Raw genomic sequence first — 27,728 nt, 5'->3', positions numbered from 1 at the left:
TGGTGACTTTAAAACAGTTACAGAGTTTAATGGCTGTGATCAGAGAAAACTGATGATGGATCAACAGCCAGGACTCAAACCAGGGTGTCTATAGTGACACCTCTAGCACTGAGAGGCAGTGCCCCAGACCACTGCACCACTCGGGAGCCCAATAACAGAGTGCAAAGAAGGAAGCCAGTACATAATATAAATATTACAAAACATGCATTTGTTTGCAATAAGGCATTCAAGTAAAACTGCAAAAAATGTGGCAAAGAAATGTACTTTATGTCCTGAATACAAAGCGTTATGTTTGGAGCAAATCCAACACAACACATCACTGAGTTCCACTCTTCATATTTTGAAGCATGATGGTGGCTTCATCATGTTATGGGTATACTTGTCATCGGCAAGGACTAGGGAGTTTTTTAGGATAAAAAGAAACAGAATAGAGCTAAGCACAGGCAAAATCCTAAAGGAAAACCTGGTTCAGTCTACTTTCCAACAGACCCTTTCAGCAGGAGAAGGCCAAATATGCACTGGAGTTGCTTACCAAAACGACATTGAATGTTCCTGAGTGGCCTAGTTACAGTTTTGACTTAAATCATCTTGATAATCTATGGCATGACTTGAAAATGTCTGTCTAGCAATGATCAACAACCAACTTAATAGAGTTTGAAGAATGTTAAAAAGAATAATGTGCAAATATTGTACAATCCAGATGTGCAAAACTCATTGAGACTCACAGCTGTAATCACTGCCAAATGTGAGTCTAATATACAGTATATTGACTCAGGGGTGTGAATACTTATGTGAATGTAATATTTCTGTATTTCATTTTCAATAAAATTTCTAAAATGTCTAAAAACATGTTTTCACTTTATCATTATAGGGTATTGCACGTAAGATCATGTAGATGGGTGCGAAAAAAAAGTATTTCATCCATTTTGAATTCAGGCTCTAACACAACAAAATCTGGAAAAGTCAGGCGTGTGAATACTTTCTGAAGGCAATGTATTAGGCAAGCGGTATAGGCTAGTGGTCCCAAATATGTTTGTGTTGTTTTGCCAATACCTGGCAAGACAGCACAATCAGAGTTGGGACCACCAGGCTATACAATAGGTAAGCAGGGGCAGGAAATTAGAACTCCAGGAAGTTGGTGACAATTGCAGCATTATAGATCAGGTCTGAGATGTATCCGATGGAGGTCTGGGGGCCCACCTGAGGATGATGACCCTGTCCTTGAGTCACATCCCAGTACATCTGCTGCGGATGGGAGGGGACAACCTGGTCCACTGAGGTTTGATGATTATATCTTGCCTGTGAGCCAGCTAGAGTCTGTGGCTTTAAGTTCCTATACCCTGAGGTGCCCACGCAGGGCTGGTTGAACCCATCCCGGTATGGCCGCGAGGAGTGTGCTTGCCTTCCAACGGGTGCAGTGGTAGTAGCAAGAGATTCCAGGTGAGATCGGCAGTCTTCCTCCCACAGTAGGGATTCTGCCAGGTTTGGGGAGGCGGGTGTAAACTGATGAGACACAGGGTTGCTGTAGAGACGGATCCAGTCGGAGTAGAACTGCTGACCATCATCACACTGAATCTGGTCTGGTCGGAACATTTCCCCCGTTGTGGTTGGGGTGAAGGAGGGACCAGGGGAGGGGACTATTGGGCGAGGTAGGCATTTTGCACCTCCTTTTCCAGAAGTTGTATTGGTTGATTTGGTGAGTCTTCCACTCTTGATACTTCTTGCCCGTCTGTTTTGGAACCACACCTGTGAACAATGAGTAGAGTCAGGTAAATATGTTGTTGTAGCCTATTTCCGGAAAGTGTAAATATCTACATTTAGTTATTATCACTACACAAACCTGTATCTTGCTTTCAGGTAGATGTGTATGTGCGGCCAAGCGTTCACGGAGAGTGATGTCTGGGTACGGCGTCAGAGCGAAAGCTTGTTCCAACTCAGATAATTGTGCGCGACTGAATATGGTTCTTTTGCGCTTCCTTTGGCCCTCTGTAAACCCGCCTCTCTCAGGTTCGGGTGATGAAACTCCATTGTCATTCCTCACGTCTAAACAACAACAAAAACAACATTTTTGAGAATTGAAAATCGAAATAAAAATTGGGCCAATCATATGGTTCATAGATTATTATTTAAGTAGCCTAAAATATCGGTGTAGCGTTTGAAAATTATTTAAGACAATTGAGGAATTACTAAACGAAGCGTACCATATATTTTCGTTTTGTTTTCATCTGCATTTCTGTTTATATCAATGAATATCTTTCTATATATAATAACCTTATGGTTTTGTTTGTTTGTTTGTGCGCTATTTATTTTCGGCATAATCTAGACAGAATATTGATAATTTAATTAATAAATGCTTGTTATAATAAAATCATCTTAAAGGAAACTATAAAAGACAATAAACAAATATAACTGTCACTAGCCTACCTTTACATTGATCTTGGTCTCCAAAAAGCGCAGTAAAATCCATATATTTATTGTCAGTCAGTCTGTGTGCAGTGAATTCTTGATTGATGAAGAGAGACATAATTCCATGTACCTCTGCGGCTTGGTCTGGTGATGCGTAAATGATGCACTCAGCGCTGGGTAGCGGTGTCCTCTTAAAGCGGGAACTCCCCTTTCAATCCCATGCCGCCCACGGTCTACACCACATTAATCTAGGCACGTTCAGGTGTTATAGGCCTATAGTGGTGCCCAGTGCCCACCTCTCTAATCCTCAATTGCAGATGGTGAGCGGCAAGAAACAGATGAAAGCGGCAATGGTGTATAAACCCGCTGTTTCCGCTGTCGCTATTGTCTGACACTCCCTGGGTCAGACTGTCAGATCTCGTCCCGGGTCAATCGACTGCAAAGAGGATCCCCGTGGAGATTGGAGCGCAGGGCAGGCAGACCTTGTTGGACATACAGAGCAGAGTCAATCTACATAGGCTTACTGTATCCTACCACGTTCGCTGCGAGAGTGATATTTGTTATTCAGCACTCAATTTGCTGTCCTGTCATTTGGCACATGCCTACTTAAATATTAAGTGCCAAATTGTGCTTTATCTTTTTTTCCGCTGTCTTCCCAAATTGACTTGTTGAGTTGGGCCTATAAAAAGGTACTTGCTTACTCTCTCTCTATTCATTACAATATGTTGATATTTTTTTCCGGGGCGATTAGGATGAACGAAAAGTAAACAATAGCCTAACTATTATCTTGTGCAGGAAAAAGCCTGGCAACTTCAAAAGCTTTTTTTCACACTTTCTCTTCCTGTGTATTGAAGTCAATTAGCCTAGTGAACGATTTACATTCCCTTGAACACCCGTAAAATTTCTGAGAGAAGCTCTAAATACACCAACGCACACAGATCCCCGAATTTACATTTCTGAACGAAGCTGGAAGAGTTTAGAGGAATACACATTGTACAAGAACCAACTCTTTAACTTCTCTTTTTTTAATGAGCCAATTAGTAATGATTTATATTGGCCTGCCCTACCCCTTTCCTTTTTTTGTGAATGGATCATGCTAAATAATCATAAGATTTTTGTCCTCAAATGTGTGCATTTATTGCTAAAGTAATCCTGAAGACCATTACATATATAATTAAATAGTGATATCAAACAATAAAAAATGCAATCAAGTGAATTGCAGGATTTGTCGATTAATCGTAAGATTTGTCAATTAATCACGGTTAATCACAAATTCAGATTTGCTCAAATGGAGCTGTAATTTAAGATGTTTTTTTTTAATACAAAAAGTATTACAACCCACTGGGCAAAACCTGGTTGAATCAACATTGTTTCCAAGTAATTTCAACCCCCCAAATCTGTGATGTTGTGGAAATCTGATTGGATTTGCAAAAAGTCATCAATGTAAGGGAATTTCATCATTTTTTCACCCAACTTTTAACCTAAATCCAATGACATGGTGAAATGTTTTGTTGAGTTCACGTTGAATTCACGTTAGTTGATCACTCAACCAAATATAAATCAAAACTACATGTTGATCTGACTTCTGTGCCCAGTGTGAAGGGCTTGATTTTGTCCAAAGCAGTGGTGGATTTAGGTATAGGCAACATGGGCAGCCGCCCAGGGCGGCATCTTGCCGGGGGAGGCAAGATGCCCGCACCAAAACATTTGGAATGGTGACATTTGCGCGATCGGTTTTCTATCGCTCATTTGCACGTCACGTCAATGATATCATGTCACCGTGTGGGACTGTGGGTCAATTAACCTTGTCGGAGTGGGCGCCCTGATTCTAGTTTGTGAGCTAGGAAGTACGAGATGGGGAGGGGGCGTGGGTAAATTGACCTCAGGTCTCCCCACTGGAAGCCGGAGGTAGGGGGAGCGGGGGAATCTATCAAATAGCGCACCTTTTTACATAGTTTTAAATGTTATGAATATTTATTTGTGTTGTTCCAAATGTGTATTTTCAATGCTTTCAGACGATTAATCACATAAAAAAAAAATTGTGCACTAAAATTACAAAAAGTTTACTCGAGTCAAGAATGAACTGACAGGCCGAGTATAAAATAATGACATTCAAAAAAACGAAGGAGTGTGTGAAACAAGTGATAATTTATTGAGGTTTTATTTTTGTCTTTTTTTTTTTGTCTATGAAAATAAAATAAAATCACAACCATAACAAGACCACTATAAGAACATAGGCCGTTTTACCTTTGCATCTGAGTTGATGCATATGTGCAGTTCATCTTTGCAGTTCTAGCTCTTTAAATAGCAAACCATTCAACTTTATAGCGAGTGTACATGGGTTCCTCTGTTCAGCTGATGAAAAAGCTAACTTTGGTATAGCTTTTCTTTTGTGCTGCAATGCAAGGCCTTTTGTGGACACATTCGGGTCTGAGAAACCACAGTGGGACAATAAAGTAAATGAAGCCTGAACAAATGCACATCTAGAAGGAACCAAATGATGATAGCATCCTATTTAGACTGATTTGTGTCAATCCTCAGGATCCTCAGTCCTTTGTCCAGTGTTATAGGCCTACTGTTCAAGTCCTCTTGCAGCTTCTCCAACGGGACTACTTTTTCTCTCCAGCAAAGAGTTGATTCTCCCATTCTCTCAAACAGCAACTGTGCCAATAAAAGCCTTAAAAATATTCGGTCACCAAAAAAAAAAAGGGAGAAAGATCCTTCCCCTCTCTCTGAAATGTAACACAGACTTTCAGGGAATAAAAACCCAGCCATTCATAGACAAACAGGAATAATATAGCCTTTTGTATTTGTGAATAGCTGTGAGCACTCAACATAGCAGAGTGAAACATCTCTCAAACTGAAGAAATACTTGTAATACTCTGTCCATTCCAGCAGGGGGAAGTGTAGTCACTCAGTGTGCATTGCTGCTGTCCCTGAAAGCAAGAGACTGATGGTAGTGGTGGTGGGGCGGTGATGTCGTCGAGTAGCTGCCAGGTCATCGTTCATCACTCAAACTTGCGCAGGTGGTTGTACATGGACTGGACGTAGGTAAAGACACACATGGGGTCCGGCTTGCGCCCCATCACCATCATATCGTCCACCTCGATGAGCCGGTCACAGCCCGCCTTCTCCCTGAATCAGACAGAAGGCACAGTACAAGTCAGGAGGAGTCTAGGCCTATCTATGTCATTCCTTAGTTAAGGGGGCTGAAAGGTCATTAGCCTGATCCCAGATCTGTTTGAACTGTTTTCCAAACTCATATCTATGGTCAATCAATGTTGTTGGCAAGACAGCACAAACAGATCCAGGACCAGGATAATAGATCACATGGAACAATGTGGACTAATTAAGAAATAAGGCCCGAGGGGGTGTGGTATACGTCCAATATACCACGGCTAAGGGTTGTTCTAAACACGACGCAACGCGGAGTGCCTGGACACAGCCCTTAGCCGTGGTATATTGGCCATATACCACAAACACCTAAGGTGCCTAATTACTATTATAAACTGTTTACCAACGTAATTAGAGCAGTAAAAATAAGTGTTTTGTCATACCCGTGGTACACGGTCTGATATACCAAGGCTGCCAGCCAATCAGCATTCAGGGCTCGAACCACCCAGTTTCTAATTTGTGGTATAGTACAGAAGCTCATGCGTTAGAACTATCTCTGTATGTGGTGAGATGCACACGCGGTTTTGATCTTTATTTTGTCGGTGTTCTGCATGTATCCATGTGTCAGGAGGACTTTGGGAGGCTGTGTTGCAGCAGCGGTGTTCTTAGTAGTGAGGTCAGGCTGGAGGAATGTGAGAGGAGTGGATGGAAGCAGAGCAGAGGGAAAGGAAGAGGAGTTTACTCTGGGGACCCGGGGAGAGGAGAGGGTATTCTCTGGCAGCGGCTGCCTCGTTGGCGTAACGTGTGGGCTACAGACACTCTTTACCAAGATGCAACAGAAACATTGTAAGATCATCTCAGTGGTATAATGTTTTATGTATCAACACCATTTATGCAATTTCTATTTGTATGGTGGCCAGGGACACTGTGACTCTAAATGTATTTACGCAGGTAACTTGAGGAGAGCGACATTGGAAGTGCACACGAATAGGCAGATACTTCTCTAGTCTACATAATGAATGGATGAGAGGAGTGCATGGAGAATTTAAGCCATGGAGAATTTAAGCCATTTCTCAGTGTATAATGCTGAGAAGCACTATACAGGATGTATGGATGACGCTTGTTACAATGTAAAAGTCACTTACTCCGCCGTTCCGAAGGCCAGCTCAAAGTTGTGTTTGCGGTCGACAGGCGTCAGCACGTTGTAGTCAAACTCAGTGGGGAAGAAGGAATGGACCAGGGCACAGAAGGCCATGCCGTCACTCCAACTGGACGAGAAGTTCTGGATGTCTATGTTCTGCGGACGGAGAGACAGAGTTAGGAGTGTGTGGTTGCGTGTACGTGCACGCGTGTGTGTCTGGACTCTAAATGTCTCTGAGTGTGTGTGGTGTACTTGCACATGTGTTTAGCGGGAGAATACGGAGACACTGTGAAAGAGACGTAAGAATAAACCAGACATACGAAAAAGACCTATAAAAATGATTGGCTACCTATTCTAACTTTATGACATGACCTCTCCGACAGGTTTCTCTGTCGGTCCCGCTGTCATAACGGGAAAAACAGAACAGGTCTGCTGAATGGGTCTTTATCCTCAATTCCTCTCCCTGCGTTCCTTTCTCTCCAACTGGACATGCTTTCAGAACTGTGTCATTTCACATTTTATTTGGTGTCCTTAGCCTAGCCTATAAAAGCCTCAGCGTGTCAGTGGGAAAATCCAGCTTGTCATGTTTGTCGAGCGCCAGGCGAGTCTCTAGTCTGAGTGTGAGGAGGAGCTGCCTGCGGGAAGCGGCCGGTGCTGCTTGCTCTGCGGGGCCAGGCCTTGGCCCGTGACAGCTCTCTGTTTAACCAGAGCCACATGGACAGACTGGCACAGCTGCTGCTGCAGAGTGAAGCCAACAGCCCTAGCACTGAGCCGTAACTCAAACACTCACGCATGCACAGACAAGGATATGCATGCTCACACACAGACACATATACGCATGCACGCGCGCACACACACGCACACACACACAAATGCACACACAAACATTCAATATAATACAATAATACGCTAAGTTCAGTATGCAGCATAACCATGGCAAGGTGCATCTCATTAGCACATTAACGCTCCGCTACATGCTAATGGTTTAAGCCATGGAGAAACTAGGGGAGTCATTTCACTACGCTGTTCAGGAACTAGCAAAAATAGACATAGACTTCTCCTGTGTAGTGGATCCATTTCAGATGACCAGATGACAGTTCCATATTCATTATCTTTGTTACTGGCTGCTATAGGGCTGTATTCATAACGGGGGACCTGATCCTAGATCAGCCTCTACTCTGAGGTGCTTTGTGAATACGGGCCAGGTCTCTGTTCCGGTGTGTAGCTGTGTTCTGTCACCACAGTCTCACCTGGTATCCTATGGTTTTGGAGCGGCACCACTCCAGAAGAATCTGCTTGATGCTGCTGGCACTGGACACACCAAAGCTCTGAGAACGCTTCAGCTTGGGCTTGGAGTCCATGGGCTTGGGCCTACTGAGAGGAGCGGGGACAGGGGTCAACACGATGAGCCAGAAAACATGACAGAAGTCGCGTCCCCATTCTCTCTTGTTCTCCCCAAGTGTACACATGCACACTCCCTTTGGTTAGGTGGTGGTTTTCCACCATTGTTAAATCCATTATGAGAGAGTGTGCAAGTGTAGAGAATTGTAATGCAAACGAAGTATGAATTTTATTTGTATTTTGTAGTTATTATGGATCCCCATTAGTTCCTGCCTTGGCAGCAGCTATTCTTCCTGGGGTCCAGGAAAATAAAGGCAGTTTATACAATTTTCAAAACATTACAATACATTCACAGATTTCACAACACACTGTGTGCCCTCAGGCCCCTACTCCACCACTACCACATATCTACAGTACTAAATCCATGTGTACGTGTGTGTATAGTGCCTATGTTTGTGTTGCTTCACAGTTCCCGCTGTTCCATAATGTGTATTTTTATCTGTTTTTTAAATCTAATTTTACTGCTTGCGTCAGTTACTTGATGTGGAATAGAGTTCCATTTAGTCATGGCTCTATGTAGTACTGTGCGAGTTAAGAATTACCCAGAAGAAAGGAGGGATAATATAAGGGAAAGAGAGAGGACCTATTGGTTTAGGGATGGATGGCATAGAAAGAGAGATGATGGTGGGAGGAGAGAGGGTGGTACCTGCTGGCTTCAGAATCCAGCTTTTCAAAGATGGACCGGCGGGTCTGAGCGCCAAGGTTGCGCGGCAACGTCTGTGACCTCACCAGCTCCCGCCTCCGCTCCACTCCCCTTCCAAAAGGCATGTCCCCGCCCACATCTTCCACCCTGCAGGTCGGAGAACGGAGGAGTGTCCCACATCAACTTGGGCCACAATGAGGCCATTCGAAATGCCAAGTGGGTTATTGCATGTGGGTTAAAGCAGGGACTATCTCAATTCTCTAGGACTGAGTAAAGAATAGTTCACTCACCGGTCTGTGTTGTGTTGGATGAGGCCAGAGTAAGTCACTGACTTCGGGGGAGCGGACAAGGACTTTTCTGCAAATGACAAATCAAAGAACATATAAGGAAACGGTGGGAATAAAACATTGTGTGAGCCTGGTTAGTTCCAGTTCTAGAAACAAGCCTGACTTGATAGATCCCTCTTACCTGACAGCCGAGGAGAGCCCAGACCTCGGCTGAGACTGGGGGTCCATGTCTTCATCGACGACACTGAACAACAAAAGGACAAATAGTGTAACAAATCAAAGGATATTATGGCTTACGGAGCAGAAGAACCATAGGAAGATATGAAAGTTGAGAGTTCAAATATTTGGTCTGGACAGCTTTCAGCTGATGTCTGGTCCCTCTTACCTGGTTGAATTGGGGATTCTTGGATGGCTTGAGGCTGGTTGTTGGCAGTAGGCTCTGATACAGGCGAGGGCTTAGAGCGTACGGGACTGGTGGGAGATTCGCTCTTCATAACTGAGGGGTCAGCCGTTTTGGTTGTGGCGGTGATGGGTAGGTGTGGCATCCGCATGGCAACAGGAGCCGTGCTTTCATGAGGGACGTTATAATTGGCTGGCGAGCTCGTTCCATGTGACACTGTCAAGTTTTCTGATTGGACAAGCATTGAGAAAATAAATCCCCTCATACAGTACATGGATGGTGTGTATGGTTGTATTTCTACTGTAGCTGAGATGGTAGAGAATAGAACAGGCATTACCTGGGGTAGTAGAGTGTCCATTCTCCAGTCCAGGGGATACAGGGTCTGAATCCACCTCTATTGGCTCCTCACGTTCAATACTCTACAGGAGACAGAGAGAGAATCACATAAACACCTCACCCTACAGTACTCAGGTGTCACAATGTCTTCAACAACAGTATTTTGAAGACAGGCCCTTTAAACATATGAATATCTTTTGGATGACAGAATATGCATGTTATCTGAGACATCATCAGATCAAGTCATTTCAGAGTGCTGACATGTTTCAACTTCCCATTAATGGCATCCATTTTCTCCATTTTTCATCTCATTAGCCATGTTACTACCACACCACATCTATTACGTTCATTAGTAAGCGACTGGGGCTCAGTACACTGTGCCAGACTAATCAGCCAATCCACAGAGGAGCCTTTCAGGAAGACAACCAGGAAGTGACTGAGGGCTGTGTGATTTGTCTGTGGAGGATGTGTCATGTTTCTGTCTTGTTCTTCCTTGCTCTTTCTCTCTCACACATACTCACACATGCACGTATGCACACAAGCACGCACACACGCAAGCACGCACACACACACATGCAATACAAGTTATTATATACAGTTATTATCAAAGAAATTGTACATTCCTCCCAGTGAAAATAAAGTCAGTAATTGAGCTGTAGGGGAGAGAGGAGCCAGGTGACCTCAGCAGGGAGGAATGCTGCTGCTGGGTTGTGTGTGTGTGCGTGTGCGTGCGTGTGTGTGTTACAGCATTAGGAAAGCCAATGGGAGCAGGGAGCTGGGAACAGCTGGCTGTCCCACTGGGAGAAGGTGATGGTGGAGACAAATATCCCCCGCTCAACCATAGAAGCCCCTGAGCCCCGATCAACTCTGATGCTCTGGCTGAAACTCAGAGCTCCTCCTGTCTTGGTGTGTCCCAGCCATGGAAACTTTCTGTACTAAGTCACACTTCTCCTCCTGTCTGAATGGGCCACCAGACACGTGTGTGAGACTGTGGTGCTCTGGGCCTGAAGATAAAAGTAGGTCAATATTTTCGGGTAAAACCGATCGAACGCAGAGTGTACCACCGCCTATGTTTAATCTGATCTTGGATCTCAGAAATAGTTCTGCAGCTAAACTGTATTGAGAATGGAAGGAAGGCACCTTTCAAATCATCTCTATTGTGTTTGTGCATTTCAGACAATGTTAAAACAATGTGGAGCTCAACCCAGTGTGTGTAGTCAGCTCTGCTGTCATGAGCTGCCCAGATACAATGCTATATTAAAGAGGATGACCCGGAATCAAGGCAAACCCCACAGAGCAACACCAACACTCGCACCGATGCACGCACATGCCCAGGCAGGAGCACACAAAAGCCCCTTTCTCCGCCTTCCTGGAACAACAAATCCCCCAACCCTGAGAGTGCGTCATCGAATTATCAGTGGGGAACTATAAAATATTTGGAGGAAATCGTGAAATTAAGTAGAAAATGTGGAAAAGCCCTCAGTCTGCTACACTGATTCATGAGAAAGGGGGGGTGGGGGGTGGGGGGGGGGCAGTCTTAGCCTACAGGGTTGAATCAAAGACGAAACCCCCTGTCCTGTGTGTTTAGTTTCTCAGTTTCTACATTTTTGTTGTCTTAGAAGCAGTGTTACTGGGCACACACCAATGTAGCCATTCTAGGAGCCTCCACTGTTTCTTCTCCCTAGGGAGGCACACCCGACCTGAGAGAGGATAACTACCTTAGAATCTCCCCACTTATCCCCACACAGCAGCACTGTAACCCCACTCCTAAACACTACAATACCTCTGCACCTCCCTCCCTCCCTCCCTCCCTCCCTCCCTCCCTCCCTCCCTCCCTCCCTCCCTCCCTCCCTCCCTCCCTCCCTCCCTGACCTGGTTCAGCAGAGTACAGACTCAAAGCATCAGGGCCAACACAGTATTCAAAGGAATGAAACTAATATAGGCTGTGGTGGTAGAGTGGGGTAGAGTGGGACAGTGGGTTCTCCTAGGCACATGGGTATTTCATAAGGGTGTAAATATCACAGCTGTCCCATGTGACCTTGGCCAAAAATGCCATGGGTGGGAATTTTTCCCACCTGGCAACGTGCCATAGAAATGTTGATGTGCAAACAGAAGATAATCTAAGTGGATTGTTATATTGCGAGTCTTGCAGCGTGTTACAAAGCTGACATGTCATGGCACCTAACTTTGTGACATTTCAATAAAGAGCGTTAGCTAGGTGAACTCCAGTCGGGGTGGAGTTGGAGATTATATGAGAGGATATTCAAGCCTGTTTCTCGGGATGACATTTGACATTCTTGGAACATTGAGTGGTTGTGGAATGGAACGTGAAAACAATGGCGGCATGCTGTGAGAGAACACTGGGCTGGGGAGTTGAGTGGGGGTATAACAGTATGTTGGGCACAGCGCTGGGCACAGAAACAGAGATAGATAGCGATTATGGACAACAACACCACCCTGCCATACAATGAGCCTCACTAGTACGAATTTTCCCATTTTCCATTGATCACACACGAATCCTTTCCAACACAGGACGTTGTTTTATGAACGCTTCACAAATATATTGTGACTAAAAGGTACATTACTCATCCAGGCATGTACAATACATTGTCGCATATTTAACTAACTCCGCACCCCCCTTCTGAAGTCAAATGAACAACACACACACACACACACACACACACACACACACACACACACACACACACACACACACACACACACACACACACACACACACACACACACACACACACAGAGCAAGCATGCAGTACAGTTATAAAGGGGTCTTTGCTCTGTAATTTGCACACAGGAACAGGGAAGTCCTGATGGAGGGAGAGACACATAAAAAAAAACACCTGTTCCTCAAAAGACCCACAAAGCCTGCAATTTAGCAGGGAGACCCAGGCCGGCGCCTTGGTCCTACAGAAATGGAGGGGGCCCTTTAAAACACTTTCTTTACATCACCTGACTACAGGGGCCCCTGCCTTATCTGATGGGTGTGTGTGGGAGCGAGGCTGTTTGGCCGAGCACACACACACACGTGCGCAAGCACTCACGCACTCACACACAGGCCCTTGTATTAAATTCACTGGGCACGCATACCCTTCCTCCTCTGCTCCCCCTCTACACATGCTTTAGGATCTCTCCTCTGTTACTGGGGTTTTCCAGGGTTTCAGTCACAAGGAAGGGACCATAAATGCTGTCAAAGGTTAAGAATAGATATACTCCAATGTCACTGACAAACAGATAAGATAACCTTATGTTCCCGGCTGGATGTCACGGAAGACCATGTACCACTGAGAATGTGTGAACACATTCTGCATTATTTAGATTTGCAGTGAGAGAGTGTGATGATGACTTGAGCAGCCTTCTGTGACACACTGTCTCTCCTGTCCTGTCTGTCCCCCTCTCCATCTCTCTTGTCTGGTCTGTCCCCCTCTCCGTCTCTCCCGTCCTGTCTGTCCCCCTCTCCGTCTCTCCCGTCCTGTCTGTCCCCTTCTCCGTCTCTCCCGTCCTGTCTGTCCCCCTCTCCGTCTCTCCTGCTGGCTACGGAAAGGTCAGGAGATCAGACATAAAGTTTAGACTGCCCTGCGGTAAGGGGATGGGGAGGGAGGGGGTGAGGGAAGGGAGATGGGACCGTCTCCCCGACTCCCCAGGACAGCACAGCAGTTGGCACCTAAGAACTCCAAGATCTGAGAGGTTTAGTAGTCCTCTCTCGGGTTACAAGGCATCAGCTGTGGAAGACATCGGTATACCAGCCTCCCAACACCAAAACAAATCAATAAAACCTGGTGATATGATACGGCTGTCTGATGATTCAATCAGTTAAGTTAGAGGTGATAGGACACATGCTCCGGTCTGACGCTTACCCTCTCTAGTCCATACAGAATGGCTGCATGAAAAGCGTGGAGTCAAACCACTGCACGCAAGTCTAATACAAACCCCTAATTCATACTATACATTTGCTGTTCTTGTCTGTCTGTCTGTTTGTAAAATGTCAAATGTAGAAATAGAATATATATTCTGGGCCCAGGGCCCTCTAGAACGGTGAACGTAGAGGGCGGTGAGGTCATCCACTAAACAGTGAATTATTAACCTGTAACCACGGCGATGGAAATACAGGGCATTGTATGGAAGTAATTAGGAGAGCCAGGGGCAGCCTTGGAGGGGAGCGGCCAGCCAGCCCAGCCCGGCTCGCATGCCTCTCTCAATCCTCCATCACCCCTGACCCTGGCCTCTCTCTCTTTCACTCTCTCGTTCAATCTCTCTCTCTTTTACTCTCTCGTTCAAGCTCTCTCTCGTTCAATCTCTCTCGCTCAAGCTCTCTCTCGTTCAATCTCTCTCTCTCGTTCAATCTCTCTCTCTCGCTCAAGCTCTCTCTCGTTCAATCTCTCTCTCTCGTTCAATCTCTCTCTCTCGTTCAATCTCTCTCTCTCGTTCAAGCTCTCTCTCGCTCAAGCTCTCTCTCGTTCAAGCTCTCTCTCTCGCTCAAGCTCTCTCTCGTTCAAGCTCTCTCTCTCTCCCTCCCTGGGTCTGTCTCTCAGGCTGAGCTCCACTGTATTAATAGCCATGCTGAGGGGTTTGTGCCAGGAATCTGGAGCCCTGGGCTGGATGGCTGGATGGTCTGGCCCAGGCAGGGGACACACAGACAGGCAGAGAATAAAAGACCCTGCTCCATTGTGAGAGAGCTATGAATTTGGGAGGGGAGTCTCTGTGGCTGTGCTGGAAATGTGAAGCGTATTTATCATGGGGATAAACACAGACGCACACACGCGCACCCACACACACAGGCTTGAACGCACACAGACACACACTCAAACACACGCACGCATGCACACACTCACACTCACACACACAAGTGCTCTTGAAAGACTTGTGATGGGAACTTCCAACTCTGGCACGTAAAGTAGAAGGCATACACCGGTCTAATTAAGTTCCCAAGACATTGTCTGAGAATGTGACCATTTTTAATAGTGAAAAGAAGCTGAGGTGGAGCTGTTTGATGTTGCTGAGTTGCTCCCATCATGTTTCTCGCTTTTAAAAGGCCCGAGTGGAGAGATCTGGTGTTGGGGCAAGAAGGGGCCAATGATGCCGGGCAAGATCACATCTCTGAGAAACAGATGATTACACCATGTTGGCCACAGTAGAGGCTGCTGAGGGGAGGATGGCTCATAATAATGCTGGAACGGATTAAATGGAATGGCATCAAACACATGGAAACCAGGTGTTTGATGTATTTGATACCATTCCACTCATTCCACTCCAGCCATTACCACGAGCTCATCCTCCCCAATTAAGGTGCCACCAACCTCCTGTGGTTGGCCAAAGATCTGCATCAGGAGAGGAGTGTGAGGTCAAGATGCATTCCTCTGGGCACCATGGAAGAGAACAGCCTGGCTGGTGGGATAAATGATGATGGAGGACAGAGAACCAGATGGAGCTGATCTGACTCCTGAGGTGTGTGTTGGACCATCCACAAGAGTGATGAAAACAACGGAGAGATCACATTTGCACTGTGTGTGTGTGTGGGGGGGGTTGTGTGTACGTGCGTGTATGCATGCTTGCACAACCTACTAGTGTGTGTGACCACAGGAGGTTGGTGGCACCTTAATTGGGGAGGACGGGCTCGTGGTAATGGCTGGAGTGGCAACTAGCAGCACTGCAGAAACTATTACATTACAACAAAACGACTTGATTAGTGTGGTGTTAGTGTTAGTTAGCCAGCTACATAGTTGTCTTTGCTGTCTCTGTATCTAAGATAATTGTGTAGTTTGAGTAATTATCGAGGTGAGCTAGCCAGCCGCGACGCGGCGCCAGACTTAGTCAACACACCTAGTCATCATTAACCCACTGCTAGCTAGCCAACCGTTACCGACTAGCAGCGCTGTAGATACTAATACTTTACAACGGAACGATTTGACTAGTGCAGTGTTAGCTAGCAAGCTACTTAGTTGTCTTTGTCATAGCTTGATAATTGTGTAGTCTAGTAATTACCGAGGTTAGCTAGCCAGCCATTGAGGTCAGCTAGCCAGCTATTTCCGTCCCCCGCGACGCCATTTTTCCTAACCCAGCCAACTATTACCGACGAGCAGCATTGTAGAAACTAAATACATTACAAGGAACGTCTTGATTAGTGTTATGTTAGCTAGCTATTTACAAAGTTGCTTTGTATCATGACAAGGGGTAGTACTGAAACTATCGAGGTTACCTAGCCAGCTACACGTTCAAAGTCAACAACGCAGCCACTGCTAGCTAGCCTACTCCACCAGCCAGCAGTACTGTATCATTTTCGTCATTTTAGTCAATAAGATTTTTGCAACGTAAGCTTAACTTTCTGAACATTCGAGACGTGTAGTCCACTTGTCATTCCAATCTCCTTTGCATTAGCGTAGCCTCTTCTGTAGCTTGTCTACTATGTGTCTGTCTATCCCTGTTCTCTCCCCTCTGCACAGGCCATACAAACGCTCCACACCGCGTGGCCGCTGCCACTCTAACCTGGCGGTCCCAGCGCGCACGACCCACGTGGAGTTCCAGGTCTCCTGCAGCCTCTGGAACTGCCGGTCTGCGGCCAACAAGGCTGAGTTCATCTCAGCCTATGCTACCCTCCAGTCCCTAGACTTCCTGGCGCTGACGGAAACATGGATTACCACAGAGAACACTGCTACTCCTACTGCTCTCTCCTCGTCTGACCTCACCCTCTCACCTTCCCCCCCTACTCACAAGGCAGGCAATACGCTTGACCTCATCTTTACTAGATGCTGTTCTTCCACTAATCTCATTGCAACTCCCCTCCAAGTCTCTGACCACTACCTTGTATCCTTTTCCCTCTCGCTCTCATCCAACACTTCTCACTCTGCCCCTACTCGGATGGTATTGCGCCGTCCCAACCTTCGCTCTCTCTCTCCCGCTACTCTCTCCTCTTCCATCCTATCATCTCTTCCCTCTGCTCAAACCTTCTCCAACCTATCTCCTGATTCTGCCTCCTCAACCCTCCTCTCCTCCCTCTCTGCATCCTTTGATTTCCTCTGTCCCCTATCCTCCAGGCCGGCTCGGTCCTCCCCTCCTGCTCCATGGCTCGACGACTCACTGCGAGCTCACAGAACAGGGCTCCGGGCAGCCGAGCGGAAATGGAGGAAAACTCGCCTCCCTGCGGACCTGGCATCCTTTCACTCCCTCCTCTCTACATTTTCCTCTTCTGTCTCTGCTGCTAAAGCCACTTTCTACCACTCTAAACTCCAAGCATCTGCCTCTAACCCTAGGAAGCTCTTTGCTACCTTCTCCTCCCTCCTGAATCCTCCTCCCCCCCTCCTCCCTCTCTGCGGATGACTTCGTCAACCATTTTGAAAAGAAGGTTGACGACATCCGATCCTCGTTTGCTAAGTCAAACGACACCGCTGGTCCTGCTCACACTGCCCTACCCTGTGCTTTGACCTCTTTCTCCCCTCTCTCTCCAGATGAAATCTCGCATCTTGTGACGGCCGGCCGCCCAACAACCTGCCCACTTGACCCTATCCCCTCCTCTCTTCTCCAGACCATTTCCGGAGACCTTCTCCCCTACCTCACCTCGCTCGTCAACTCATCCTTGACCGCTGTCTACGTCCCTTCCGTCTTCAAGAGAGCGAGAGTTGCACCCCTTCTGAAAAAACCTACACTCGATCCCTCCGATGTCAACAACTACAGACCAGTATCCCTTCTTTCCTTTCTCTCCAAAACTCTTGAACGTGCCGTCCTTGGCCAGCTCTCTTGCTATCTCTCTCAGAATGACCTTCTTGATCCTAATCAGTCAGGTTTCAAGACTGGGCATTCAACTGAGACTGCTCTTCTCTGTGTCACGGAGGCTCTCCGCACTGCTAAAGCTAACTCTCTCTCCTCTGCTCTCATCCTCCTAGACCTATCTGCTGCCTTTGATACTGTGAACCATCAGATCCTCCTCTCCACCCTCTCCGACCTGGGCATCTCCGGCGCGGCCCACGCTTGGATTGCGTCCTACCTGACAGGTCGGTCCTACCAGGTGGCGTGGCGAGAATCTGTCTCCGCACCACGTGCTCTCACCACTGGTGTCCCCCAGGGCTCTGTTCTAGGCCCTCTCCTATTCTCGCTATACACCAAGTCACTTGGCTCTGTCATATCCTCACATGGTCTCTCATATCATTGCTATGCAGATGACACACAATTAATCTTCTCCTTTCCCCCTTCTGACAACCAGGTGGCGAATCGCATCTCTGCATGTCTGGCAGACATATCAGTGTGGATGACGGATCACCACCTCAAGCTGAACCTCGGCAAGACGGAGCTGCTCTTCCTCCCGGGGAAGGACTGCCCGTTCCATGATCTCGCCATCACGGTTGACAACTCCCTTGTGTCCTCCTCCCAGAGTGCTAAGAGCCTCGGCGTGACCCTGGACAACACCCTGTCGTTCTCCACTAACATCAAGGCGGTGACCCGATCCTGTAGGTTCATGCTCTACAACATTCGCAGAGTACGACCCTGCCTCACACAGGAAGCGGCGCAGGTCCTAATCCAGGCACTTGTCATCTCCCGTCTGGATTACTGCAACTCGTTGTTGGCTGGGCTCCCTGCTTGTGCCATTAAACCCCTACAACTCATCCAGAACGCCGCAGCCCGTCTGGTGTTCAACCTTCCCAAGCTCTCTCACGTCACCCCGCTCCTCCGCTCTCTCCACTGGCTTCCAGTCGAAGCTCGCATCCGCTACAAGACCATGGTGCTTGCCTATGGAGCTGTGAGGGGAACGGCACCTCCGTACCTTCAGGCTCTGATCAGGCCCTACACCCAAACAAGGGCACTGCGTTCATCCACCTCTGGCCTGCTCGCCTCCCTACCTCTGAGGAAGCACAGTTCCCGCTCAGCCCAGTCAAAACTGTTCGCTGCTCTGGCACCCCAATGGTGGAACAAGCTCCCTCACGACGCCAGGACAGCGGAGTCAATCACCACCTTCCGGAGACACCTGAAACCCCACCTCTTTAAGGAATACCTGGGATAGGATAAAGTAATCCTTCTAACCCCCCCTTAAAAGATTTAGATGCACTATTGTAAAGTGGTTGTTCCACTGGATATTATAAGGTGAATGCACCAATTTGTAAGTCGCTCTGGATAAGAGCGTCTGCTAAATGACTTAAAATGTAAATGAAATGTTAAATGAGTGGAATAGGTGGAATGGTATCAAATACATCAAACATGTGGTTTCCATTTTGTTTGATGCCATTCCAGTCGCTCCGTTCCGGCTGTTATTATGAGCCATCCTCCCCTCAGCAGCCTCAGCAGCCTGTGTGTATACAGTGGCAAGAAAAAGTATGTGAACCCTTTGGAATTACCCAGACTTCTGCATAAATTGGTCATAAAATTTGATCTGATTTTCATCTAAGTCACAACAATAGACAAACACAGTCTGCTTAAACTAATAACACACAAACAATTTTACATTTTCATATCTTTATTGAACACACCATGTAAACATTCATAGTGCAGGGTGGAAAAAGTATGTGAACCCTTAGATTTAATAGCTGGTTGACCCTCCTTTGGCAGCATTAACCTCAACCAAATGTTTTCTGTAGTTGCGGAACAGACCTGCACAACGGTCAGGAGGAATTTTGGACCATTCCTCTTTACAAAAGTGTTTCAGTTCAGCAATATTCTTGGGATGTCTGGTGTGAACTGCTCTCTTGAGGTCATGCTACAGCATTTCAATCGGGTTGAGGTCAGGACTCTGACTGGGCCACTCCAGAAGGTGTATTTTCTTCTGTTGAATCCATTCTGTTGTTGATTTACTTCTGTGTTTTGGGTCGTTGTCCTGTTGCATCACCCAACTTCTGTTGAGCTTCAACTGCCGGACAGATAGCCTGACACGGAACCCAAACCGGCTGCGTGCGTACGCCATCGTGCATACATTTATTTTGTCCCCCCACGCCAAACGCGATCACAACACGCAGGTTAAAATATCAAAACAAACTCTGAACCAATTACATGAATTTGGGGACAGGTCAAAAAGCATGAAATATTTATGGCAATTTAGCTAGCTAGCTTGCATTTGCTAGCTAATTTGTCCTATTTAGCTAGCTTGCTGTTGCTAGCTAATTTGTCCGGGGATATAAACATTGAGTTGTTATTTTACCTGAAATGCACAAGGTCCTTTACTCCGACAATTAATCCACACATAAAACGGTCAACCGAATCATTTCTAGTCATCTCTCCTCCTTCCAGACTTTTTCTTCTTTGAACTTATATGGTGATTGGCATCTAAACTTTCATAGTATTACCACGACGACCGGCAACACAGTTCGTCTTTCAATCACCCACGTGGGTATAACCAATGAGGAGATGGCACGTGGGTACCTGCTTCTATAAACCCTTGAGGAGATGGGAGAGGCAGGACTTGCAGCGCGATCTGCGTCACAAATAGAACTGACTTCTATTTTAGCCCTTGGCAACGCAGACGCTCGTTAGCGTGCGCGAGCAGTGTAGGTGCAATAATTGAATAACATAGATTTCTACATTTATTTTGCAGTCAGCCTGTTACATTCTCCAGCAAAATGTCTTGATAAACTTGGGAATTCATTTTCCCGTCGATGATAGCAAGCTGTCCAGGCCCTGAGGCAGCAAAGCAGCCCCAAACCATGATGCTCCCTCCACCATACTTTACAGTTGGGATGAAGTTTTGATGTTGGTGTGCTGTGCCTTTTTTTCTCCACACATAGTGTTGTGTGTTCCTTCCAAACAACTCAACTTTAGTTTCATCTGTCCACAGAATATTTTGCCAGTAGCGCTGTGGAACATCTAGATGCTCTTTTGCGAACTTCAGATGTGCAGCAATGTTTTTTTTTAACAGCATTGGCTTCTTCCGTGGTGTCCTCCCATGAACACTATTCTTGTTTAGTGTTTTACGTATTGTAGACTCGTCAACAGAGATGTTAGCATGTTCCAGAGATTTCTGTAAGTCTTTAGCTGATGCTCTAGGATTCTTCTTAACCCCATTGAGCATTCTGCGCTGTGCTCTTGCAGTCATCTTTGCAGGACGGCCACTCCTAGGGAGAGTAGCAACAGTGCTGAACTTTCTCCATTTGTACGCAATTTGTCTTACCGTGGACTGATGAACACCAAGGCTTTTAGAGAGACTTTTGTAACCCTTTCCAGCTTTATGCAAGTCAACAATTCTTAATCTTGGGTCTTCTGAGATCTCTTTTATTCAAGACATGGTTCACATCGGGCTAGGCTTCTTGTGAATAGCAAACCAAAATTTGGTGTGTTTTTTATAGGGCAGGGCACCTCTAACCAACATCTCCAATCTCGTCTCAATGATTGTACTCCAGGTTAGCTGACTCCTGACTGCAATTAGCTTTTGGAGAAGTCATTACCCTAGGGGTTCACATACTTTTTCCAACCTACACTGTGAATGTTTAAATGCTGTATTCGATATAGACATGAAAAATACAATAATTTGTGTGTTATTAGTTTAAGCAGACTGTGTTTGTCTATTGTTGTGACTTAGATGAAGATCAGATCTAATTTTATAACCCATTTATCCAGAAATTCCAAACGCTTCATATACTTTTTCTTGCCACTGCACGTGCACATCGCGAGCCAATGATCACAAATAGTAATTTGGTTTGGAGCAGAATTAGTACTTTTTCCCCACTTCATACAGTCTATCCATCAGACTATACTAGACTGTGACGAACATGCACCCATGGCACTGCAAGGTAAACCGAGCAGTCTGTTAGTAAATTGCATGTTTGAGCAGCAGTGCAGAAGACAGAGGTTAAGTAATGTTAGTAGTGGGAGTCGGGGTCCTGTATTGTAGGGAGTGGAGAGAGTATATGATGGTGGTGTGTTGTGTGTGTGAGGGATTTTACGTGGTGCAGTGACAGGGAGGATTGGGTGTCAGCTGTCAGCTGATTTTAGGGATCTTGATAATAGGACTTTAGAGTGCTCTGCTCCTCTTTAGAAGTCCTCTCTGGGTGTACTCTATAACAGTATGTGTTTGTATGTGTGAGGTGTGTGTCTGTGTTTGCTCACGGTGACAGTGTGAGCGTGCTCTGACGGAGTTTCCACTGATAACGCCTCATACACACGTCTTATCCCCCCCACCCCTCCCCTCCTGTCGGTACACATGGCCTGGAGATACCTCAGTCTGAGAGAAGACACACACACACACACACACACACACACACACACACACACACACACACACACACACACACACACACACACACACACACACACACACACACACACACACACACACACACACACACACACACACACACACACACACACACACACAGCCCACATGAACACAACCCAGCCCAGGGCAGGGCAGGGACAGGGCAGGACAGTGAGGGACCTAAGGATTCACACTGTGGTCCTGTGTTATGAAGTTACACTAACTGTCAAAGATAACATTGTGACCTGGGTGGAATCTATCCAGTTCGTCTTATAACAGGGCACAGCCGCTCTCTCTTCAACTTGAGTACACTGAGGAACGCAGCAAACGTGAGGTTTGAGGTGTGCAGGTGTGGTCTGTCTGAGAAAGCATGCCTGTGTGTGAATTCTACCGCATGCTACAAGGGAACAGATGCGAAGAGGAGGTCTGTGAGAGGAGGGAATGGAGGAGTGGAAGAGAGGGCCCTGACTCACTCCTGAAGCCCAGAGAAGGAGTGTGGAGTCTGGGGATGACTGGGTCCTGTGTGACCCTCTCCTCTAATCCCCTCCTCAGTCAATGTACTTCAAATGAGGCAGAATGTCGACACAATAGCCCTTTGAGACCGCAGCTATGTTGGAGTAATTGGCAACAGGCAGCATTGTGTGACTCCTCGGCAGAGACCAGACAGACTGACTGACGTAGGTGGCCGTGGAGGATGAGAAGGAGGACGGAGGAGGAGGAAGAGGAGAAGGAAAGGAGGGGGAGGAATAGGGAAGAGTAGGGAGGAGGAGATTGGAGGAAGAGGAGGAGGGGGAGGAGAAGGAGGGAGGAGGAGGTGGTGTAGGATGGGGGAGGAGGAGGATTCCTGTCTAGTATTGTCAGAGCAGCAGCACTGACCAGCACAGTGGTAGAGGCTCCTAGCTTCAACAGATCTCTCTCTGAAGAGGAGTATCAAAAATCCCAGTGAAACCCACTACCTGTCCTCCTCAGACTCTGGGAGAGCTGGTGTGTGCTAGAAGGGACTGAGGGGAACTTGTGATGAACTGTGCTCAGCCAAGAAGACTCAATAAAAACAGGGCCCAGTTTGGACCAGAGGGCTCTATAGAGGCTCTGCTCATGAGAGAGAGGGAGAGAGAGGTGGGGAGTTAAAGAGAGAAAAAAAGAGATAAAGAGATAGAGAGAGAGAGCGAGAGGCTCATATCTGCATCAGAGTGTCAGGAGTCCCCAAGGCACAGTCGAGCACAGGTGGAGACGTACTGTAAGCAACCCTATAGTAAAAGTGCAGGCCCAGGGCAGGCCCGCACACATCCCAATTGGCTGTGCTCTTTCCGTAAGGTGACGCTTAACTCCAGGGCTGCAAAACCATCTTCAGATGTGCCTGGAGGTCCCCAGCACAATCAGCTCCCTCCCTCAGACCTGCTGAAACAGCCCCATCGGACTTGATGAGGTCAGCATACAGTCTCTGTACAGTCTCTATCTCTCGTTGGCTGTGTCTCGACTTGACAGTTCATGCAGATTTTGTATTCTGGTCATGGAGTTCTGGTCATGGAATTCCGAACACGTCTACACCTACATTTAAATGTGTCTACCGTGTCCACATTGTGTCCGGATTCCCTTTCCCCGCACTATATTTAAATGCAGTATGCATTCTGCAAACGGTGGAACGGGCTAAATCTGATAACACAACAACAACAACTTGATGGCGGTAGCCAACTACTGAAGCTAACTAGCCAGCTAACCTCTGAACCTAGCCAGCAAGCTATCTAGCAAAGCTAAAGCGTTTGCTAACATGTTAGCATAACTCTTGCCAAGCTATTTTTTTCCCCTTCTAAATAAGCTAGCTAGCTAGCATTTATGAGGTCAGTAAACTCGTTCCTCACACGCTAGGAATGGATTTCATCCAACGTTTAATGAAAAACGTTGCATTGCACTCCCAAAACACACTTTTCTGGAGACTTGTGGGCGGAGAGCTGATGACGTCGCCCACTGTATGCGCTTTCGGTAGCCTGATTGCGTCCAGACCGAGGACTTTTGTGCGTCTACACCTGTCTTTTCAATGCGATCTTCGTACTCTGATAGCAGAAGTCCTATGTTAGTGTCAAGTGTAGACATGGCCATTGAGGCTGAGAGGTGTAGATGTGGCTGTAGGATAAATCTGAATAGGATAACGTTTCCCTGTTGAATTCCGGATTAGATTTGATTTACTCACACACACACACACACACACACACACACACACACACACACACACACACACACACACACACACACACACACACACACACACACACACACACACACACACACACACACACCAATTAATAGATTTGCGTTGGATCAATAGATGAGGAACTCACATTAGTTTTCTACAGTATTATGATCCAATCTCTGTCTGGTTGTTCGGAAATTTGGAGAATTTGGAGAAAAAAGTTTTGGCCACGAAAGGGGGATCTCCAAGAATCTATTATGAGAAACAAAGGACTTCTGTTTCATACTAACCAACATATTTACATCACATAAGAATCCTCAGATGCTTTACAACATACTTTGTTAAGGTGAGGTATATGACATTAGTCATTTGCATACATGTTTTTGTGTTTCCGTGTGTATGCACCTGCGTATGTGTGTGTGTGTGCGTTTGTTGTGTCTATGGCTGTGTGTGAGCAGTCACAGTTAACAGTCAACATCCGTGCCAGACTGTCAAGGGTCAGTTTGCTACAGAAAGCAGCTGTGAGTTTACTGAGAGGAAAGACTGGGAATCAAATAAAGTGAAAATCGGAATAAAGACCTTATAAAAGATGAACGTAACCATTGTAGTTTCCAAAGCAGCGTAGCCATAGGGCCTTGTGTTGGGATACAGTCAAGAGAAACCTCTGGACTTTTCAAACAGACACCACTGTGCTTTACAATACACCAAGAACTGAGATGATAACTTTCCCAGACTTATAACTGAGTTCCCACCCAAACTTCCTCAACAAGTGTCAAACTGTACTGGACCTTAGAACTGACCAGCTACGGCAGCGTTAGCTTCTCATTAACTGTAACAAAGTACAAGTGTTTGTCTTTCAGTCCCTCACATGTTAGTCAAATGTCCCAATGACAGTCCGGATAGGGATAAGTGACAAACAATGTACTGTGTTTATATTTGTTACTAGTAAAATTGAAGAACACGATTGAATCCATTCTAAAATGTAGCGCAAGCTGTGGTGCCACTCAACAAAGAGTATAGTGGGAGAAGATTCATGAGCAACATGTTGTCAGCAACATGATAGCAGCAGTGGTGTAAAGTACTTAAGTAAAAATAGTTGAAAGTACTACTTAAGTCGTTTTTGGGGGTATCTGTACTTTACAGGCATTTTTTACAACTTTTACTTTTACTTCACTACATTCCTGAAGAAAATAACGTACTTTCTACTCTATACATTTTCCCTGACACCCAAAAGTACACGTTACATTTTGAATACTTAGCAGGTCAGGAAAATGGTCCAATTCACACAGTTATCAAGAGAACATCCCTGGTCATCCATACTGCCTCTGATCTGGTAGACTCACTAAACACAAATGCTTCGTTTGTAAATGATGTCTGAGTGTTGGAGTGTGCTCCATAGCTATCCGTAAATGTAAAAAATAAGATAATGGTGCATTTTAAATTATTTATACTTTTACTTTTGATACTTAAGTATATTTAAAACCAAATACTTTTAGACTTTTACTCAAGTAGGATTTTACTGGGTGAATTTCACTTACTTACTTGAGTGAGTTTCTATTAAGGTATCTTTACTTTTACTCAAGTATGACAATTGAGTACTTTTTCCACCACTGGATAGCAGTATATGAGTGCAAAAGAACCATTCACCGCAGAGAGAGAAAAAGGGAGAGAAAGAAAGAAAGCGAGAGAGAGAGAAAGAAAGAGAGACTCTTCCCATGATCTATCACACTCAGGAAAGAGAGGTCTCATGCCAGGAGAACAGCTTCTTTCTCAGACTGCAGAGGCTGGATGGACATTAGAATAAGCAATTACTTCTACCAAAAATGTTCAGCGATGGGAAATGATCCGGATTGCTTTCTTCTGGTATCTACTCTGCTCACGTGTCTAAATATGAAGTTGAATATGACCGAGTTTCCCCACCGCTGTCAAAGCTCTGACATCATCCCTGTGACATGTTCAAGAAAGTCTGTTCAACCCCCATATCATGATTTAGTTTAGACACACTCTGGATGAATCATTGCACAATCTTGAGAGTCTTTCAGATCCACATACAGTCACCACCACAGAATGAAACACAACACTTTCATTTATCCCTGACCAAGATGGCTGCCATTCTCACACCATTCTAGAGTTTTGTAGGTTCATGACATAGTCTACTGCTCTAATGTATCTATGTTCGCCATAACACCAACCCAGTCTCCCCACTGTATAAGGCTACTCACGTTAGTCTTGCTGGACACAGCGAAGGTAGCTCGGCTGGAGAAGCGGGCGGCAGTGGGGCTGGAGGCTGAGCCCGAGGCTGACCCGGTCAGGGCTCCCATGCTGGGGCCACCAGCAGGGCTGGTAGGGGAGGTGGAGGGGGACCGGGGGCTCGCCCTCTCCTGGCTGCTGCTGTGTGTCTGGGCCTGGATGGATGCTAGCTGGTGCTGGTGGTGGTTGTTGTTGTTGTTAGTCATCAGGGCGCCTCTGTCGCACACTGTCCCAGTGAGGAGCTCTACCTGTCGGGTAAGGGCCTCCAACTGGCTCCGGAGCTGCCGGTTCTCCTGCTGCAGCTGTGCCACAGCCCTGCCTAGGGGGCCCTCGCTGGGGTGGGCCGTCGCCTCCTCCAGACGACGCTCCACACCCTGCTTGAAGGCGCTCACGTCCACGTGGATCTCACACACGGCATCTCTCAGTGTGGCCTCGTAGCGGGCGAGCGCAGCGCACACCGTCTCGCCCTCCGGAGAGGAGCCCTCTCCCTCGGCTGTCAGAGGACCTGCGTCCATCTCTGCTCCACTGCCTCCAGTCCCTGTGTTCCTCACTGGGTCTTATCTGCTCTCTCTGGGGCTGCTTCTTCCACACGATTCCTCCTGTCTGAGTGTCTCAGACACATCCACTTTGAATGGAGATTGGGGAGAAGTCAGTCTTGTTAGCTGCAGCTGAACCTTTCAGATCCCATCTGTCCCAGGAAGTCCTTCAGGGTATCCTCTATCCTGCAGAGTGAAAGCTCACTTTTAAAAGCCTGCTCCGAATGACAGTACTGAGGTCTATCGAAAAGCAAACACCATTCAAACATGACAGACTCTAAAATAAGTGAAGTGAATCAGTAGAAAAGTAAAATGACAATCTGTGTTGAAGCCAGGCATGTGACAAGGCTGTTGTGAATTAAACCAGTGAGGTAATTGTAACTTAGTTTCAGTGAGTGTACAATGTGTGTGTGTGTGTGTGTCAGAGAGAGATAGTAGTAACCCATACCTAAGTTCACCTCTCGAGCTCCAGTTTAGTATTCCCCCTCAGCGCTGGCCAGCTATGAGTGTCTGCTCTTCTCTGCCCGGCACACTGCTTTAAAACACTCCTCTCTCTCACACACTCACACAGGTTAATCTCCCTCTTCTCTACTGGTCAGGGGGAGGGTTGCAGAAATACAGAGGAGGGAGGGAGGGAGGGAGGGAAAGAGGAGGAGAGAGAGAGAGAGAGAGAGAGAGAGAGAGAGAGAGAGAGAGAGAGAGAGAGAGGGAGGCAGAGAGAGGGAGGCAGACTAGATTTCCTCTTTAGTTCAATTCAATTCAATTTAAGGGCTTTCTTGGCATGGGAAACACGTTTACCTTGCCAAAGCAAGTGAAATAGATAATAAACAAAAGTGAAATAAACA

At 46.5% G+C, this 27,728-nt stretch overlaps 2 protein-coding genes across 2 annotated transcripts; both read right to left on the bottom strand.

Annotated features, from left to right (window-relative positions):
- Positions 1-840: 840 nt before the first annotated feature.
- LOC106580896 (homeobox protein SEBOX) lies at positions 841-5,408 on the bottom strand. Its single transcript, XM_045703381.1, has 3 exons — positions 5,279-5,408; positions 1,841-2,043; positions 841-1,746 (listed from the first exon to the last, which is right to left on the bottom strand). The coding sequence occupies exons 1-3, from the start codon at positions 5,406-5,408 to the stop codon at positions 1,120-1,122; spliced, it is 960 nt and encodes a 319-aa protein (XP_045559337.1). The 3' UTR covers positions 841-1,119.
- On the bottom strand, positions 4,536-27,530 carry smtnl (smoothelin, like). Its single transcript, XM_014162186.2, has 10 exons — positions 27,332-27,530; positions 26,320-27,069; positions 9,730-9,811; positions 9,378-9,620; positions 9,174-9,236; positions 8,996-9,062; positions 8,709-8,852; positions 7,912-8,035; positions 6,666-6,817; positions 4,536-5,541 (listed from the first exon to the last, which is right to left on the bottom strand). Exons 2-10 carry the CDS (start codon positions 26,860-26,862, stop codon positions 5,415-5,417), a joined length of 1,545 nt encoding a protein of 514 aa, XP_014017661.2. The 5' UTR covers positions 26,863-27,069; positions 27,332-27,530; the 3' UTR covers positions 4,536-5,414.
- Positions 27,531-27,728: the final 198 nt, after the last annotated feature.

This window comes from Salmo salar, chromosome ssa20 (assembly GCF_905237065.1).
Source record: "Salmo salar chromosome ssa20, Ssal_v3.1, whole genome shotgun sequence".
NCBI classification, from domain to species: domain Eukaryota; kingdom Metazoa; phylum Chordata; class Actinopteri; order Salmoniformes; family Salmonidae; genus Salmo; species Salmo salar.
The sequence above is the reverse complement of the archived record's forward strand: the minus strand, read 5'-3'. Positions and strand labels throughout refer to the sequence as shown.